The sequence below is a fragment of the Euprymna scolopes genome, chromosome 7, assembly GCF_053919585.1.
Source record: "Euprymna scolopes isolate OS-2025 chromosome 7, ASM5391958v1, whole genome shotgun sequence".
NCBI lineage: Eukaryota > Metazoa > Mollusca > Cephalopoda > Sepiida > Sepiolidae > Euprymna > Euprymna scolopes.
The window spans coordinates 161,459,096-161,476,535 of record NC_136488.1 but is presented as its reverse complement, the minus strand read 5'-3'; the positions used below and the strand labels follow the sequence as shown (position 1 = coordinate 161,476,535).

At 40.5% G+C, this 17,440-nt stretch overlaps 1 protein-coding gene across 2 annotated transcripts in view; it reads right to left on the bottom strand.

Annotated features, from left to right (window-relative positions):
* Window positions 1-17,440, bottom strand: part of LOC145280113 (ubiquitin-conjugating enzyme E2 U-like) — a 66,329-nt gene that overhangs the window by 40,535 nt on the left and 8,354 nt on the right. Inside the window, exons 1-2 of one of the 2 annotated variants that reach the window (XM_080131865.1) lie at window positions 11,112-11,262; window positions 3,201-3,285 (exon numbers count right to left, since the gene is read on the bottom strand). In XM_080131865.1, the coding sequence (XP_079987991.1) occupies window positions 3,201-3,285; window positions 11,112-11,180 (154 nt within the window). In that variant the 5' untranslated portion in view covers window positions 11,181-11,262. Of the gene's footprint in view, window positions 1-3,200; window positions 3,286-11,111; window positions 11,263-17,440 lie in introns of those variants that run through there. The other variant, XM_080131866.1, reaches the window with a different exon arrangement.

The window sequence follows — 17,440 nt, the reverse complement described above, 5'->3', positions numbered from 1 at the left end:
CATCTGATTACAAAATCGTTAAAGATATATGAAAAAAATTTACAGTTCTGAATTTTTGAGATGAAGATTGATTATTCGTATTATTTCGGACGACTGTTCTTATCTTGAACATTTTTTGCGCAATGTTTCATTTGAGGTAACCTCTGACCTTCTCCAGGTGTATCATGTCAAACTCAGAAATCTTTCTGTTGAACTCGGGAATCTTTCTTTTTCGAACTGGCCCTGCGGATAGAGTAACTGGTAAGATTCAGTTGTAAAAATCTAGACTCTTCTCACCATATCACCGAAGTTAAGCAATGTTGAGCCTGGCCATTTGGGAAGACGAGGCACTGTATGTATCGTGAGGTAAAATACCAGGTTGAGAAACTGGCATGATCTATCCTTCTCTTGAGAGGAGATGGGACCCTCTTAAGCCATGGTAGGAACCCCGTCTAGTGATGGCGTCACGATAAAAAGTACCCTTGATAGCCCGGCAAAGCATCAAGTATTCAGCTACCGACAAGATTTGAATTACAAACTAGAGTAGTGAGTTTAATCTCAGTTGCGGCCACGCTGGATAGATGGATGGGCGACACCTAAAAAATACAATTTCAAATTACTTAAGACTTCTTACATAGTCATGGCTGATGGAACAAGTGCAATGCTAACCCCATCGATTAAATTGTTCGTTTGAATTTCCATGCAGATTCCTAAGTTGAACAGAAAGATTCCCGGGTTAAAAAAAAAAATTCCAATGTTCGACAAGATACACCTGAAGAAGGTTGGAGGCTATATTGACTGAAACATTGTGCAAATAACACTCAAGATGAGAACAGTAGTCCAAAGAATCAAAATAATATAAATAATCAATCCTCATCTCAAAATTCAAAACTGTAGAATTGTTTTCATATATTTTTAACAATTTTGTAAACAGATGCTTTAAGTTTACAATCAAATTTTCTTACTTTTTCCATTTTATAAATCAGGCAGACCCACACCTGACATGATTTAAGATATCTCCTGATTTTATTACTCACCCTGGAATTGGTTTATGATTAACATACTCTGATACTTAGAATCATCCATTTGTTCCTCAACTCACTTGACTTCTTTTAAAGTGTCCCAATATTCAGATCAATACATGTAATGGGTACGGTTACTAGTATATATCTGATGATTTGTCTTCTCAGGGTAGCTTTCACATTTACATATAATATTGGGGTCATGGCGTCAGTGAGTTTGTACTCAAATATTTGAAGCCAGAATCGAACATGGTATCACATGGTTCAAAGAGAGGGGAATGAGAAAAGTAGGCAGTCAGTTGGAAGTGCATGAGTAGAGAATGACTTAAGATAAATAGTAAACTAAAGGGTCAAGAAACCCCAAATATCTGTAACTGGGAATGCCCTTCTCTGCCACTAGCAGAAGAGAAGAATATGCTAATATCTTAATAAAGGGCCCTTTCTTCAAATTGATGATTTCTTCTTGCTGTCGTTAAACATTATTTTCAGGTAACCTGGTCATGGGAGAAGTGGTTAACATAAGTTAGAATTTAATTGTTAAGATTTGTGATTGCATTGCTAAAAACTCCTATATTTGATTTGACTGTGACTTGTGAGACATTGGACCTCCCCTTGGAGGGGAGGTTTATATGTACCGTAATCATCACACGTCATCACTCAGGACCCACACATTATATGCAGACAGTCGCACGAAAAAAACAAAGGTAAGGAAAGAATTCGACTCACTATTTTTTCAGTTGAAACAACAGACATTCATTTACAGGTACTTTCAGAATAACGTCTTGTATCTTGTTCAAAAGTCTTCTTTTACTCCAATATGCTTAACAAAACTGCCGTGTCGAACACGTGGTATTTTGTCTTTGTCTAGTCATATTTAGGACATGTCTTTCCCTGTCACTCACAAACTACATGTGTATATATGTATATATGTATCTGGTCGGGCTCCTTGCCTGGACCAATGTGACTATCTCTTCAGATCCTAGATCTCCCTGTCTTCCATCAGCTGTATGTAACATATCTATTTCTGCTCTCTCATGTCTCGAATCCTCTACATCTTGAACACGTCTTAATTACTTGCTTCTCTGAACATGTGTGTTTTTTTTATCTCTGCTATCACATTGCACAGCCGGCTTAGTCATTTGCATATACCTGCTGCTGCTAACCCAGCGTCAGTGGCTCTGTTACACATGTAATACTAAGTAGGGGATCTGGAGCTGTGGAACAAATTCGATTTGGTTTTTAGCCGGTAAAAATAGCTGCTAATTGATCAAAATTGGAACTTGGCAGGCATAAGTTAAGTGTTCCTCTATGCATGAGCAAATATACATTTATACTTTTTAAACTGCGTTAATTTTTAAAGTTTTGATATCCATCTGTCCTTAGCTTAGATGGCAGCAAATAATGCTAGAGAGCTCAATATTTTGCTTCCAATACTAGCTGATGGCATCCATATTTTCTTTTTTTAACTTTTGAAATTACTACTATGTATTGGGTACAATATAATAATCAATAGGAAACTGGCTCTATGATAATAAATACGAATTCTGCATAAACTAGAAAATCATATTTAAGTATTCAGCATAATCACACAAAGTTAAGCAATGATGAGCCTGGCCAATATCAGATGGGTGATCATTTGGGAATACCAGGTGCTGTATAGGGTGGCAGGACAGTACTACTGTCAAAGGAAAAGTAATACACCTCCTGTTCTCTGCTAGGTTGTGGGAGACCCTTGGGCAAGATCGAGAACCCACTTCAGCCCCTGATCAGGGTAACATGAAGTCATAGAAAGCAGGTGACTGATGCAATACGGAAGCAATCAGGGATAATTCTGTTCATGGTTTCATATTTCGTTGTGCTGAGCAGAAAATTCCTTTGTGTAGAATAATCATGACAATCGCGCAGTATCGGCATTGCTCGGACAGAAAGAAACTGCAACCTACTATCTGTACAACTGAAAAGAAAGCTATGGCAATATATCAAACACTTTTGAGAAACAGTATGAATGGGGTTGTGAATGATGAGCTACAATGAATTCATGAATGCCTCAAGGGAGAGAGATAGATGGAGAGTTATAATTGTCAATGCCTGTACCGGGTAGGACACCACTTGAATGAATTTAAGCATATTTTATGACCGAGCAATCTGCTAGTAACAATGAAGATATGAAATATATAAAAAAAAATTTTTTAAAAGTACCTTTCCAAATCGATCCTTGAAATCCTTTCATTTTTACTGTCCATTCAAAAATATTGTCAGGAGAAATTAAATCAATCTGAAATTCCTGGAAATAAAAAATAAATCTAATGTTTTATTAGTTTTCTAAAAAAAAAAAAAATGGTTCTCAACCTGTTTTTTTTTCTTGACCCATGTATCCCAATAATATAGTAATATCATGAAGAAACATAGCAATAAGTGTCCACGTTTGTCCTATGCCACTGTAGAGAAGCATTGGCACACGAACCTGGAATCCTTATGATACAAAAATAATCCATCCATAGCCTTCAACCCCTGGAGAGGCATAGGCCATTCGCAACTTTTGTAGACGCTTTTGTAGTGAGGGTTCTAGCCCTACACCCAACCTTCCCAGAAAGACGAAACAGAGTGGTTAGCAGAGAAGCACTGTCATGCAAAGCTGGAACTTTTCCAATACAAAAATAATACAAGTATGCAAATTAAAATGCCGTTGGGAGTTCGAGGTGGTCGCATAAAATAACGGATTTTTTGTTCAAGGCGAATATTTCGATTTTCAACATTGTCTCATTCGCTTGTGAGTTCATCGTAAGTTGGGAATGAAAAAAAAGAATAGCTGCTGCTTAGGTGAAAAATCAAACGTTTCATTGTGGGAAAAAGAAAGAACAGAATACGATCTGACTCGAGAATGTGTTGTGTTCTCAACTCAAAATATTTTACGTGACTAAAATAGGAATTAATTTCCTAAAAATATAATTCAGTCACGAAAAAACATTTACAGGCGGCAAGAAAAATACAGATTGTTAGAAAAGACGGGTGACTTTTCTGTAAAAAAAGTGGGCTGGGGGATAAGGATTAGATAGATTTTTTTAAAAATTTTCTTATTTTGTCCAAATTGGGGATGGAGCATCTTACCGGATGCCAGACATTCACCTGCTATCTCATACAGTCCAACCGAGAGATCTTTGTAAGATTCTAATTGTCCTTTTAAATGCGATTGTTTGAATCTCTCTTGCACTTGGTTCACCGGGTATATTTGCCAGATGAAGGTAAAAGTGATAATTCAAACCAAATGCAGAAGAGCATTTGTTTTTTTTTTCTGTGTTGTCATATATACATGTAATTGGGGACTGCTTGTAAACTCAAGTGAATAAGCAAATGTTTTGTCATGGAGGAGGCGGATACAAAATAATCAAATTCATATTTTGTCCTCTACTCAAAAGGATTTACGTGACTGAAATAGGAATTAATTCCTAAAAATATAGTTCAGTTACAAAAAAACTATAGACAATCTTTCAAGCTATTTCGGCAATTATTATGGCAAAGGTACGAATCCGCAGTGATATGGTGAAGTCATTTACTGGCAAGGGAGATGTGGTTGTGGTTAAAAAGATTGAGGTTCGTAGCGAGACTTTAGAAGGTAGATGATGTGGCAATCCTTTTCCCATTGTATCTGTAAAGTTAAAGAAGGCATTCACAGACGATGTGTTCACAGCCTATAGGAAGTTGACCGTTGGGTTATATGGACTAGTAAGCAGGTGGACGTTTATGCAAACAATATCAGATGTTTGATTAGATTGGTGGGCTTTGAGAGAGACACACTGTCATGCAAAGCTGTAACTTTTCCGATACAAAAATAAAGTTGAATGTCATTCCTTTCATAAATCTTTTCTTCAGCCAACTCGTTTTTCTGTGCAATCCTTCTCTTGGTAGTATGGGTTTGTCAGGCTGTATTTTGGGACTAAAGATGAGCATCAGCTGTGCAAGTATTCTGATGGTGTCTTTGGAAGAAGCGTTTTGACTCGGGTATTTTACACAGGAATTGCTTGTTTCAGTGGTATAGTTGTCCGTCTTTTGCTTCTACTTCATAGAACCTACCAGTCATTCGTTTTCGGACTTTTGCTTCCCTCCACTCTCTTGTGTAGGGATTGGATCGCTGGACTCTAACATTTTCACCGATGTTGAGGCCTTTCAGCTCTTTTCCTGTCTCCTGGTGTCTAAGCCTGTTTTCTCCACGCTTCATCAGTTGAGTGTGGGTAGAGAGGCTTAAGTTTTAATTCTGTTGTCCTTCTACCAAAGAGTCTTTGTGCTGGACTAATGCTTCGTTCTTCGGTTGGTGCGTTGCATAGGTTCAACAGCCCTAAGAATGGATTTTCTTCTGATGCTTTCCATTTGAAGAAGAGACATTTGGTGATTTTTACTGCTGCTTTGGCAGTACCATTTGCTTGGCTGTTGCATAGTGATAATGTTTCGTGCTTGAAAAGCCATTTCCTTGAAAGTTTTCTGAACGTGTATGATGAAAATTGAGGAGCATTGTTAGATGTCAGTACCTCTGGAATTCCATGGCGTGTGAAATGCACTTTCATGCATTCAGTCATAGCTTCTGATGTGGGCGTATCCAGTTTGTCAATTTCAAAGAAATTGCTATGTCTGTCCACTGTGATCAGATAGCTGTTCCCTCCCCATGATAGGAGATTCGCTGCTACTTGTTGCCAAGGTCTTTCCGGTACTGATGCTATGATTTGTGCTTCTCCTGGCTGGTGGTCTGCATAGCTTGCGCAGGTGCCACAGGCATCAATGTATTGTCTAATCTCTTTAGACATTCCTGGCCAAAATATGAGGTCCCTTGCTCTTTGCACACATGTATATATGCTTAGGTGGCTGGCATGTGCTTTTTTTTTCATCTCGGTCCGCATAGCATACGGTAGGACTATTCTCTGTCCTTGCATAATTAGTCCATCTTGTACAGTGAGTTTATCTCTGTAATCAAAGAACAGTTTGATCGAGTTAGGCAGGCTTTCCTTATCATCCGGCCACCCTTTAGCGATTACATTTGCTAGTGATCTCATCTTGGAGTCCTCAACTGTCAGTAGGCTAATCTCTGCAAGCCTGTGGTCTGTGTATCGGTTGCATTGTCAGATTATTCACCGACGTTATTTCTAACTCTAGCTTGTTTGTTGGTGCTCATGACAGCATATCTGCCAATGAGATATCTTTCCCTGGCTTATATTGGAGTGTGTAGTTATATTGCTGGGCCTGTAGCAGGAGGTTTTGTAGTCGTTTTGGCACATTTGTTCGGGGCTTTTTGCTGATTGAGACGAGGGGCTTGTGGTCAGTCAAAACTACCACTTCTCTTCCATGGGTATAGTGGTGAAATTTTTCTAGGCCATATACAACTGCTAGCATCTCCTTCTCAATTTGTGCATATCTTTGTTTGGCATCTGATAGGGATCTACTTGCAATTGCAACTGGTTTGTCAACCTGTGTTAGCGCTGCTCCTAACCCATGCTCACATGCATAATTCTCAAGAATCAGTTTCTTGTGGGAGTATGTAAGGATTGTGGGGGTCATAGTAAGGATGAGTGAGTTTGTGATTGCTTCTTTACATGTTGAAAGCTGTTGGGAATCTGACCATGTCTATGGAACATCTTTTTTGGTCAGGTTCTGAAGGGGTTTTGTCATTGTTGCAAGATTTGGAATAAATTTCCCTATGTAGTTTGTCATGCCTTGGAATCTGTGGAAAGCTCTAATGTTCCTTGGTACTGGCATAGCAGTGATAGCCCTCACTTTTACTAGATCGATTCCAATGTCATCTTTGGTGATGCGATGCTCCAGGAAAGTGACCACGTTTAGTCCAGTCTCTAGTTTTTCTGGGTTAAGTTTTACTCCTATTGTTTGGCATTTCTGCAGTAGTCTGTCATGTTCTTCTTGGTCTTTCCCATAAATAACCAGATCATTTACAATAATGACGACTCTCTGAATGTCTTGAAATTGTTCATTCAGCTTTCTTCGGAATATTTCTGCTGAGGAGTTCAGACCATTTCAGATGGCAGCAGTATCGGCCAAAGCATGTCTGAAAGGTGGTCAGATCACTGGATGAATCATCGAACTCAGCATACCACTATCCTGATGAGAGGTCCACTTTTGTGAATATTTTTGCATCTTTCATGTCATGAGAATTGGTATGGTGTAGTGCTCTCGCATGAATGTTTTGTTGAGCTTGTGAGAATCCAGGCATATTCTCATTGTCCTATTTTTCTTTCTTGTGATGACAAGTTGACTAACCCACGGAGTAGGTGTTTCTACTGGTTTAATTACTCCTAATTTGTTTGGTCGACAACTCCTTTTTCAGTTCAGAACGTATGGCTATAGGTATTCTCCGATTAGGCATTGTACCTGGTATTACATCTGGCTTGATCTGGAGAGTGGCAACACCCGGCAGTTTGCCGAGTTAATCATTAAAGACTTCCTAATACGTTTTCTCTATGTTGACTGCTGTGACATGGAAGTTCTTCTGTTTTATCTCTACAAGGCCCATTTATATGCTCGCCCACAGGTGAAGCAGTGGTTGGCAGTCATCTTCATCTTTGAATATTACAAATTCTACTGAGTAGGTTTGTTGTGTTCTTTTTTGTTTTTTTTTACTTCAGCATACACTGAATGGTTTCATCAGAGATTTGTTCCACATTGATAAGACCCTTTTATAGGGTTTCATTCTCTTGCCAAACTTTTCAGAGAGAATATTAATGGATACCTTTGTGTCAATCTGGAAAACTTCTTTTTTATTCAGAAGTATAAAGCATTTTGCCTCTTTTTTTTATTTTGTCTTTGGGGTTTTTACCATATTCACCCCGTGCGTGTATTCTTCATCTTCCTCTGATGATGATGTGTCTAGTTGATGTTCTCATGGTGGAGGTGTTTCTTACTTTTATCCATTCGTGTGTTGTATCTCTGTTTTCACGTTGTTCTGTCTTTGTTAGTACACTTGGACTTGAAGTGTCCCCTCTTGTTGCATGTGTGGCATAGTTTGCCATGGGCTAGGCATCTGCTGCATTTTGGCACGCGTGTGTGTAGCCACAAAATAGGCATTCTCTTTTGGAGACTGGTTCTTTCACTCAACTGGTTTCAAGTATCCTCATCACCTGGGCTGTATCTAGTCCCATTCCTTGACCATGGGTTGAGGTCATTTCAGTCACTCTACATATGTCTACACTCTTCCGTAGAGTAAGGTTCTGTATTTTTAGCAGATCCTGCTCGGTTAACTGGTTACGAACATCTTCTACAATCTGATTCCACAGATGCGAGTCACTGCATCAAGCGTAGAAATTGCACGTCTACAACAGTACTCTTAGATCATTGTAGAACTTGTCAAAGGCCTCTCCCTTATCCTGTTTCCTCTGACAGAATGCAAATCTCTCAAAGGTTTCGTTGAAAATTCTGACAGAATACTCTTCCAGTGTTTGTAGTATGTCCTCCATAGTGTGCTCAGTCTCTTGGGTGTCAAACTGCATGGCCTGCTATATTTTCATGGCGTCATGGCCCAGGCATTTCTTAAGTATAGCAACCTGAATTTCTCGTGGTTTATGGTCAAGATCTGTTGGGCCATTGTTTATGAAATATTTTCCAGGAGTCTGCCTTATTCACACTAAATATGAGTCGTTTTGGAGCCTTGATGTGTAAGCCGGACATATTGCCAGTCAAGGAGACGGTATAAGTTGCAGTAGTCGTATTTACTTCGGCAGACATTGCAGTGAGACTGACGTGTTTTGTTTTTCAAATTAATCAAGGCAGAAACGGAAAAAAAAGTTTAGACAAGAATCACTTGCAACAGACTATAGAAATCAGCAGGGACCTGTCGCGATTTCAAAATCACCGCCTCCATTTTTTTTCTTTCTTCGTCCCCCGCTGTTCTCTTCACCTTTCCCTTACCTTAAACAAAGGATGCGATTGGCCAACACGAGCTAACATATGAACATATCCGGGTTCAGTGAATGAATTCATTTTCCCTTTCGCCTTTCATCTTCAACATCGCTATGCACGTCGGAATTTAAATATATCAGCAAAACGCCAACAAAACAGGCGATTGACTTTTTACCTTTTAGACGGAATTAATTTAAATGGAATCAACAAACTCACAATTTATTTTTGATTGCATAAATTTCGTTCTAGAATTAATTAGAGTCGTTTGTTCGTCTTATTGGGAGCGACGCCTCTAACATCACGCTAGACAAATGAATAAAGCCAGCCTCAGCTCAACCAGACAGTTTTCGGCCGGGTGCCAGCCCTGACCGGGGAGTAGGAGGAGGCTCCCGAAGTGACGACTGACATTACCAGTCATATCGACCAAACCCACCTGCCGAAGGATTCCCAGCGACACCAGCCGTCTCAACAGCAGTTCTAACATCAGGGCGAAACCACCAGCCCTTATCAGGGCTAATAATTTTTTTCACTAATGCGATTCACTACTGTTTGCCTCCTGAAACCCATCAGCATTGAACTTCACTCCCAGTCTCCAGCATTTCCAGCGGCTTCCTGCTCATTCCCGCAGTCTTCCAGCCCTTGGTGCCTCCAGCTCGCTCCAGCTTCCTCCTGCAGCTTTACTGCAACCTCGCGTGCACCTCGCTCCTCCAGCCTGCAGCCTCGCATGCACCTCGCTCCTCCGGCCTGCAACCTCGCGTGCACCTTGCTCCTCTGGCCTGCAACCTCGCTCCTCCGGGCTGCAACCTCACGTGCACCTTGCTCCTCTGGCCTGCAACCTCGCGTGCACCTCGCTCCTCCAGCCTGCAATCTCTCTTGCACCTCGCACCTCTGGTCTGCTACCTTGCTTGCACCTTGTTCCTCTGGTCTGCAACCTCGCTTGCACCTGGCTCCCTACCGACCATCCATTCCTTAACACTGATCCTCCATTCTCAGTGTCATCTGCTCCTCAACACTGACCCTCGCATTCTCAGTGTCCACCATCCATTCCAGATTGCCCTGACATCCAGCCGATCATTCCAGACTCAGCTAGCAACCCTGAACCACACTACGTCTAAAGTTCCTGTTCCAGACCTCTAGACCTTAGCCTTCAGTGACGTGCGGCCTCCCTGGCGACCAGTATCCAGATCATACGATTTTTCGCTTCCTTTGCAAATAAAAGGCGAACCCACGTCTAACCAAATAACCTGTGTCTGTCATTCTTCTTTGCCATTTTTGCTGTTTACCTTTTTCCTGTGTCTACCTTGTTAGTTGTTGGGTCGATTGTCCCCCGATGACCGGCCCCACAACAGACCATGAGGTGAGGGCATGCCATTAATATATCCACATGGGAACGACCAAGCGATAAAAAAACAGAAGAGGAAAGGAATACTACTAACATGTTATCTGACGATCTGTCATTCTTCTTGGATGGTACGAATTCCGTAAACGCGCTGCCACCGTGTTGCGTTTTTGGGTTAGTATCAGAAGGAAGACGACACAGAACTAAGTGTAATCGCAGCTTTATTGGGTGGTCATCTTATCAGAAGTCCTCCTCTTTTTATAGAAGAGTTATGTAGAAACGGGGGTGGGCTAGGGAGGGCAGTGACGGGGGGGATTTGGTTATATGTAACATTACCAAAGGCAAGATAAGTTACTCTTCCTCCTTCCTGGATAAGTTTGTGTGTGTGTGTGTGTGTGTGTGTGTGTGTGTGTTAATTTGTTTTAATACATTTATTTACTTTGAAACAAAATTAGTGGTGAGTCTTAAGTTAGAACAAAAAATAACTGACATTAGACGATTATCTGGAAAGTCTCAATAATCGCTCAAAAATCGAAAATTAAACAAAATACTGGTATAAACCCACCCCATATATGTTATCAATCGTGCAAAAATGTAATGTTCTAAATATAGTAAACAAACGTTTTAAAATAAGTTATATCACAAAAAATAAATAGCAGGTAGGTAGAAGAATAATTTATCCTGCCTTTTGGTAACAGTTATTTGTTATATATTGGTTTTTGACCATTTTTTCATTTTGATTTCTTAACTGAAAGAATTTATCCTGCATTACAAATCAAACATTAAAACAAACAAAAACAAAAACAAAAAAAATGATAATTTAGGAAACAAAAATCGTGCGCCGTAAATTATGTGAAAATAACAAAAATGCGTTGAACCTCATCGGTCGTTTTTTCTTTCAACTCCTCCAAATCTCTTTGAAGCAAGAGATGAGCGCGGGATAACATTATTTTCAATATAAAGTAAATTAAATAAGCAAACGGTGAAATCGTCTAGGTAGTATTCAAATGTTCACATTAAAAAAAAAAATAATAATATTTATGAAGGTTAACCGAAAAGAAAACACGTGTTGATAAAAAAAAACACGGATTTACAATACAGTAACCATAGTAACGAGTTGGCAAAAAGTTTCCGTAGCTGTTCGGCAATTTTCGTAAATACAAGCGAACTTTATTTCTCTACATTAAAAAAAAAAACAAAGCAAAAAAAAAAAAACAAGCAAAAAAAACAACAACAACAAAAAAAACCAGCTGTTTATTTTTCTGTAAGAACTATTTTCGTCTGCCTCAAATGTTTTCGTCGTCCACGACGTTTTGGCGGCGTTCTTTACCGGACTTCTTCCAGTTGCTTTGGATAAATTTCATATTTTGAATCGATTAAATTAAAAATTCTAATCGGTTATCGATTTTCTAAACAATAGAAACAAATTATTTAAATTCCTATGCGCGTGCGCATTCAGACACACACACACACACACACACACACCAGAGTAATTTTAATGTTTTGCTTAGGATATTAATAGCGTTCCTATTTACAATACCTCTCCATGGGGCAAAGTTAGATATCAAGGTCTTTTTTTTAACGTGGAGAAAAGGAACAAAAATAAAAATTGTCTCAGTCATGAAGGATTTCTCCTCCACTGACAGAGAATAAGAAATTGAAGTGTAGTATCTGAAGACCAGATACTACGCTTTGATCTTGGTCTGAAGGCATTTAATAGGTTACCTGACTAAGGTATTAAGACCATATGTCAAGATTTTTATCCCCTTTTGTCAGAGAGAGAGAGAGAGAGAGAGAGAGAGAGAGAGAGAGAGAGAGGTATCACTGGTTATCTTTACCTTCACCTTCACCTGTCCTGTGGTAGTTGCCGTTGAGGTGCTACAGATGACCTGCCAACCAATCCTCTCCATCCCTCCATGTCCTCTGCACGTTTTACTGCCTCGCTCAGCTTTGATCCCATCTATTCTGTAATGTCTTCCCATTTCTTCTTCTGTCTTCCTCTTCTTCTTCCTCCTCTGACTGAAGCACTGTCTTGGAAAGCCTCTCTCCTCTTGTTACGTGGCAGAATCATTTTAGTTTGCGCCTCCTGATGGAGGTGAGAGTGCACATGAAAAATACTTGATGGCTCAGTAAGAAAATTGGTAGTCATATAGTTATTGCAGTCAAGTGTGACTTGAACGCATTTACTGAGGGGGCATTAACGATGTGGGAATTTAACCTATTTCAAACAGCAGTAATTCTGATAGAAAAGAACTGACAATGTGAGCCAGGATGATGCTGGATCTGCATTTTCAGGTTATGTCCCCTTGTGGATGGGTTTAAGGCTGGAGCGAACAAGCAATTGCCGCAGTTGGTGTATGAATGTTCGGGATTGCTATTACTTCTTGGGATGGAACTGCATACTCATGATATTCACCCAGGATTGGAGTTGATCAAAGTTACTGTGTAGATTGGAGTGCTGGGTATCCTGTGAACTGCATACTCATGATATTCGCCCAGGATTGGAGTTGATCAAAGTTACTGTGTAGATTGGAGTGCTGGGTATCCTGTGAACTGCATACTCATGATATTCACCCAGGATTGGAGTTGATCAAAGTTACTGTGTAGATTGGAGTGCTGGGTATCCTGTGAACTGCATACTCATGATATTCGCCCAGGATTGGAGTTGATCAAAGTTACTGTGTAGATTGGAGTGCTGGGTATCCTGTGAACTGCATACTCATGATATTCGCCCAGGATTAGAGTTGATCAAAGTTACTGTGTAGATTGGAGTGCTGGGTATCCTGTGAACTGCATACTCATGATATTCACCCAGGATTGGAGTTGATCAAAGTTACTGTGTAGATTGGAGTGCTGGGTATCCTGTGAACTGCATACTCATGATATTCACCCAGGATTGGAGTTGATCAAAGTTACTGTGTAGATTGGAGTGCTGGGTATCCTGTGAACTGCATACTCATGATATTCACCCAGGATTGGAGTTGATCAAAGTTACTGTGTAGATTGGAGTGCTGGGTATCCTGTGAACTGCATACTCATGATATTCGCCCAGGATTGGAGTTGATCAAAGTTACTGTGTAGATTGGAGTGCTGGGTATCCTGTGAACTGCATACTCATGATATTCACCCAGGATTGGAGTTGATCAAAGTTACTGTGTAGATTGGAGTGCTGGGTATCCTGTGAACTGCATACTCATGATATTCGCCCAGGATTGGAGTTGATCAAAGTTACTGTGTAGATTGGAGTGCTGGGTATCCTGTGAACTGCATACTCATGATATTCGCCCAGGATTGGAGTTGATCAAAGTTACTGTGTAGATTGGAGTGCTGGGTATCCTGTGAACTGCATACTCATGATATTCACCCAGGATTGGAGTTGATCAAAGTTACTGTGTAGATTGGAGTGCTGGGTATCCTGTGAACTGCATACTCATGATATTCGCCCAGGATTGGAGTTGATCAAAGTTACTGTGTAGATTGGAGTGCTGGGTATCCTGTGAACTGCATACTCATGATATTCACCCAGGATTGGAGTTGATCAAAGTTACTGTGTAGATTGGAGTGCTGGGTATCCTGTGAACTGCATACTCATGATATTCGCCCAGGATTGGAGTTGATCAAAGTTACTGTGTAGATTGGAGTGCTGGGTATCCTGTGAACTGCATACTCATGATATTCGCCCAGGATTGGAGTTGATCAAAGTTACTGTGTAGATTGGAGTGCTGGGTATCCTGTGAACTGCATACTCATGATATTCGCCCAGGATTGGAGTTGATCAAAGTTACACTTGGACTTGAAGTGTCCCTTCTTGTTGCATGTGTGGTATAGTTTGCCATGGGCTAGGCATCTGCTGCATTTTGGCACGCGTGTGTGTAGCCACAAAATAGGCATTCTCTTTTGGAGACTGGTTCTTTTACTCAACTGGTTTCAAGTATCCTCATCTCCTGGGCTGTATCTAGTCCCATTCCTTGACCATGGGTTGAGGTCATTTCAGTCACTCTACATATGTCTACACTCTTCCGTAGGATAAGGTTCTGTATTTTTAGCAGATCCTGCTTGGTTAACTAGTTACGAACACCTTCTACAATCTGATTCCACAGATGCGAGTCACTGCATCAAGCGCAGAAATTGCATGTCTACAACAATACTCTTAGATCATTATAGAACTTGTCAAAGGCCTCTCCCTCATCCTGTTTCCTCTGACAGAATGTAAATCTCTCAAAGGTTTCGTCGAAAATTCTGACAGAATACTCCTCCAGTGTTTGTAGTATGTCCTCTATAGTGTGCTCAGTCTCTGGGGTGTCAAACTGCATGGCCTGCTATATTTTCATGGCATCATGGCTCAGGCATTTCTCAAGTATAGCAACCTGAATTTCTCGTGGTTTATGGTCAAGATCTGTCAATAACGAGTAGTTGGGCCATCGTTTATGAAATATTTTCCAGGAGTCTGCCTTATTCACACTAAATATGAGTCGTTTTGGAGCCTTGATGTGAAAGCTGGAAATATTGCCAGTCAAGGAGACGGTATAAGTTGCAGTAGTCGTATTTACTTCGGCAGACATTGCAGTGAGACTGACGTGTTGTTTTTCAAATTAATCAATGCAGAAACGGAAAAAAAAGTTTAGACAAGAATCACTTGCAGCAGACTATAGAAATCAGCAGGGACCTGTCACGATTTCAAAATCACCGCCTCCACTTTTTTTCTTTCTTCGTCCCCGCTGTTCTCTTCGCCTTTCCCTTACCTTAAACAAAGGATGCGATTGGCCAACATGAGCTAACGTATGAACATATCCGGGTTCAGTGAATGAATTCATTTTCCCTTTCACCTTTCATCATCAACATCGCTATGCACGTTGGAATTTAAATATATCAGCAAAACACCAACAAAACAGGCGATTGACTTTTTATCTTTTAGACGGAATTAATTTAAATGGAATCAACAAACTCACAATTTATTTTTGATTGCATAAATTTCGTTCTAGAATTAATTAGAGTCGTTTGTTCGTCTTACTGGGAGTGACGCCTCCAACATCACGCTAGGCAAATGAATAAAGCCAGCCTCAGCTCAACCAGACAGTTTTCGGCCGGGCGGCAGCCCTGACCCGGGGAGTAGGAGGAGGCTCCCGAAGTGACGACTGATATTACCAGTCATATCGACCAAACCCACCTGCCGAAGGATTCCCAGCGACACCAGCCATCTCAATAGCAGTTCAAACATCAGGGCGAAACAACCAGCCCTTATCCGGGCTAATAATTTTTTTCACTAGTGCAATTCACTACTGTTTGCCTCCTGAAACCCATCAGCATCGAACTTCACTCCCAGTCTCCAGCATTTCCAGCGGCTTCCTGCTCATTCCCGCAGTCTTCCAGCCCTTGGTGCCTCCAGCTCGCTCCAGCTTCCTCCTGCAGCTTTACTGCAACCTCGCGTGCACCTTGCTCCTCCGGCCTGCAACCTCGCGTGCACCTTAATCCTCTGGCATGCACCTCGCTCCTCCAGCCTGCAATCTCTCTTGCACCTCGCACCTCTGGTCTGCTACCTTGCTTGCACCTTGTTCCTCCGGTCTGCAACCTCGCTTGCACCTGGCTCCCTACCAACCATCCATTCCTTAACACTGATCCTCCATTCTCAGTGTCATCTTCTCCTTAACACTGACCCTCACATTCTCAGTGTCCACCGTCCATTCCGGATCGCCCTGACATCCAGCCGATCATTCTAGACCCAATGAGCAACCCTGAACCACACTACGTCTAGAGTACCTGTTCCAGACCTCCAGACCTTAGCCTTCAGTGACGTGCGACCTCCCTGGCGACCAGTATCCAGATCATACGATTTTTCGCTTCCTTTGCAAATAAAAGGTGAACCCACGTTTTTAACCAAATAACCTGTGTCTGTCATTCTTCTTTGCCATTTTTGCTGTTTACCTTTTTCCTGTGTCTACCTTGTTAGTTGTTGGGTCGATTGTCCCCCCCCCCCCCCCCGACGACCGGCCCCACAACAGACCATGAGATGAGGGCATGCCATTAATATATCCACATGGGAACGACCGAGCAATAAAAAAACAGAAGAGGAAAGGAATACTACTAACATGTTATCTGATGATCTGTCATTCTTCTTGGATGGTACGAATTCCATAAACGCGCTGCCACCGCGTTCATGGGTTAGTATCAGAATGAAGGCGACACAGAACTAAGTGTAATCGCAGCTTTATTGGGTGGTCATCTTATCAGAAGTCCTCCTCTTTTTATAGAAGAGTTATGTAGAAACGGGGGTGGGCTAGGGAGGACAGTGACGGGGGGATTTGGTTATATGTAACATTACCAAAGGCAAGATAAGTTACTCTTCCTCCTTCCTGGATAAGTGTGTGTGTGTGTGTGTGTTAATTTGTTTTAATACATTTATTTACTTTGAAACAAAATTAGTGGTGGGTCTTAAGTTAGAACAAAAAATAACTGACATTAGACGATTATCTGGAAAGTCTCAATAATCGCTCAAAAATCGAAAATTAAACAAAATACTGGTATAAACCCCCCCCCATATATGTTATGAATCGTGCAAAAATGTAATGTTCTAAATATAGTAAACAAACGCTTTAAAATAAGTTATGTCACAAAAAAATAAATAGCAGTTAGGTAGGAGAATAATTTATCCTGCCTTTTGGTAACAGTTATTTGTTATATATTGGTTTTTGACCATTTTTTCATTTTGATTTCTTAACTGCAAAATTTATCCTGCATTACAGATCAAACATTAAAACAAACAAAAACAAAACAAAACAAAATGATAATTTAGGAAAAAAAAATCGTGCGCCGTAAATTATGTGAAAATAACAAAAATGCGTCGAACCTCATCGGTCGTTTTTTCTTTCAACTCCTCCAAATCTCTTTGAAGCAAGAGATGAGCGCGGGATAACATTATTTTCAATATAAAGTAAATTAAACAAGCAAACGGTGAAATCGTCTGGGTAGTATTCAAATGTTAACATTAAAAAAAAAAATAAAAAATAAAAAAAATAATAATATTTATGAGGTTAACCGAAAAGAAAACACGTGTTGATAACAAAACACGGATTTACAATACAGTAACCATAGTAACGAGTTGGCAAAAAGTTTCCGTAGCTGTTCGGCAATTTTCGTAAATACAAGCGAATTTTATTTCTCTACATTAAAAAAAAAAAAAAAAACAAGCAAAAAAAAAAAAAACAGCTGT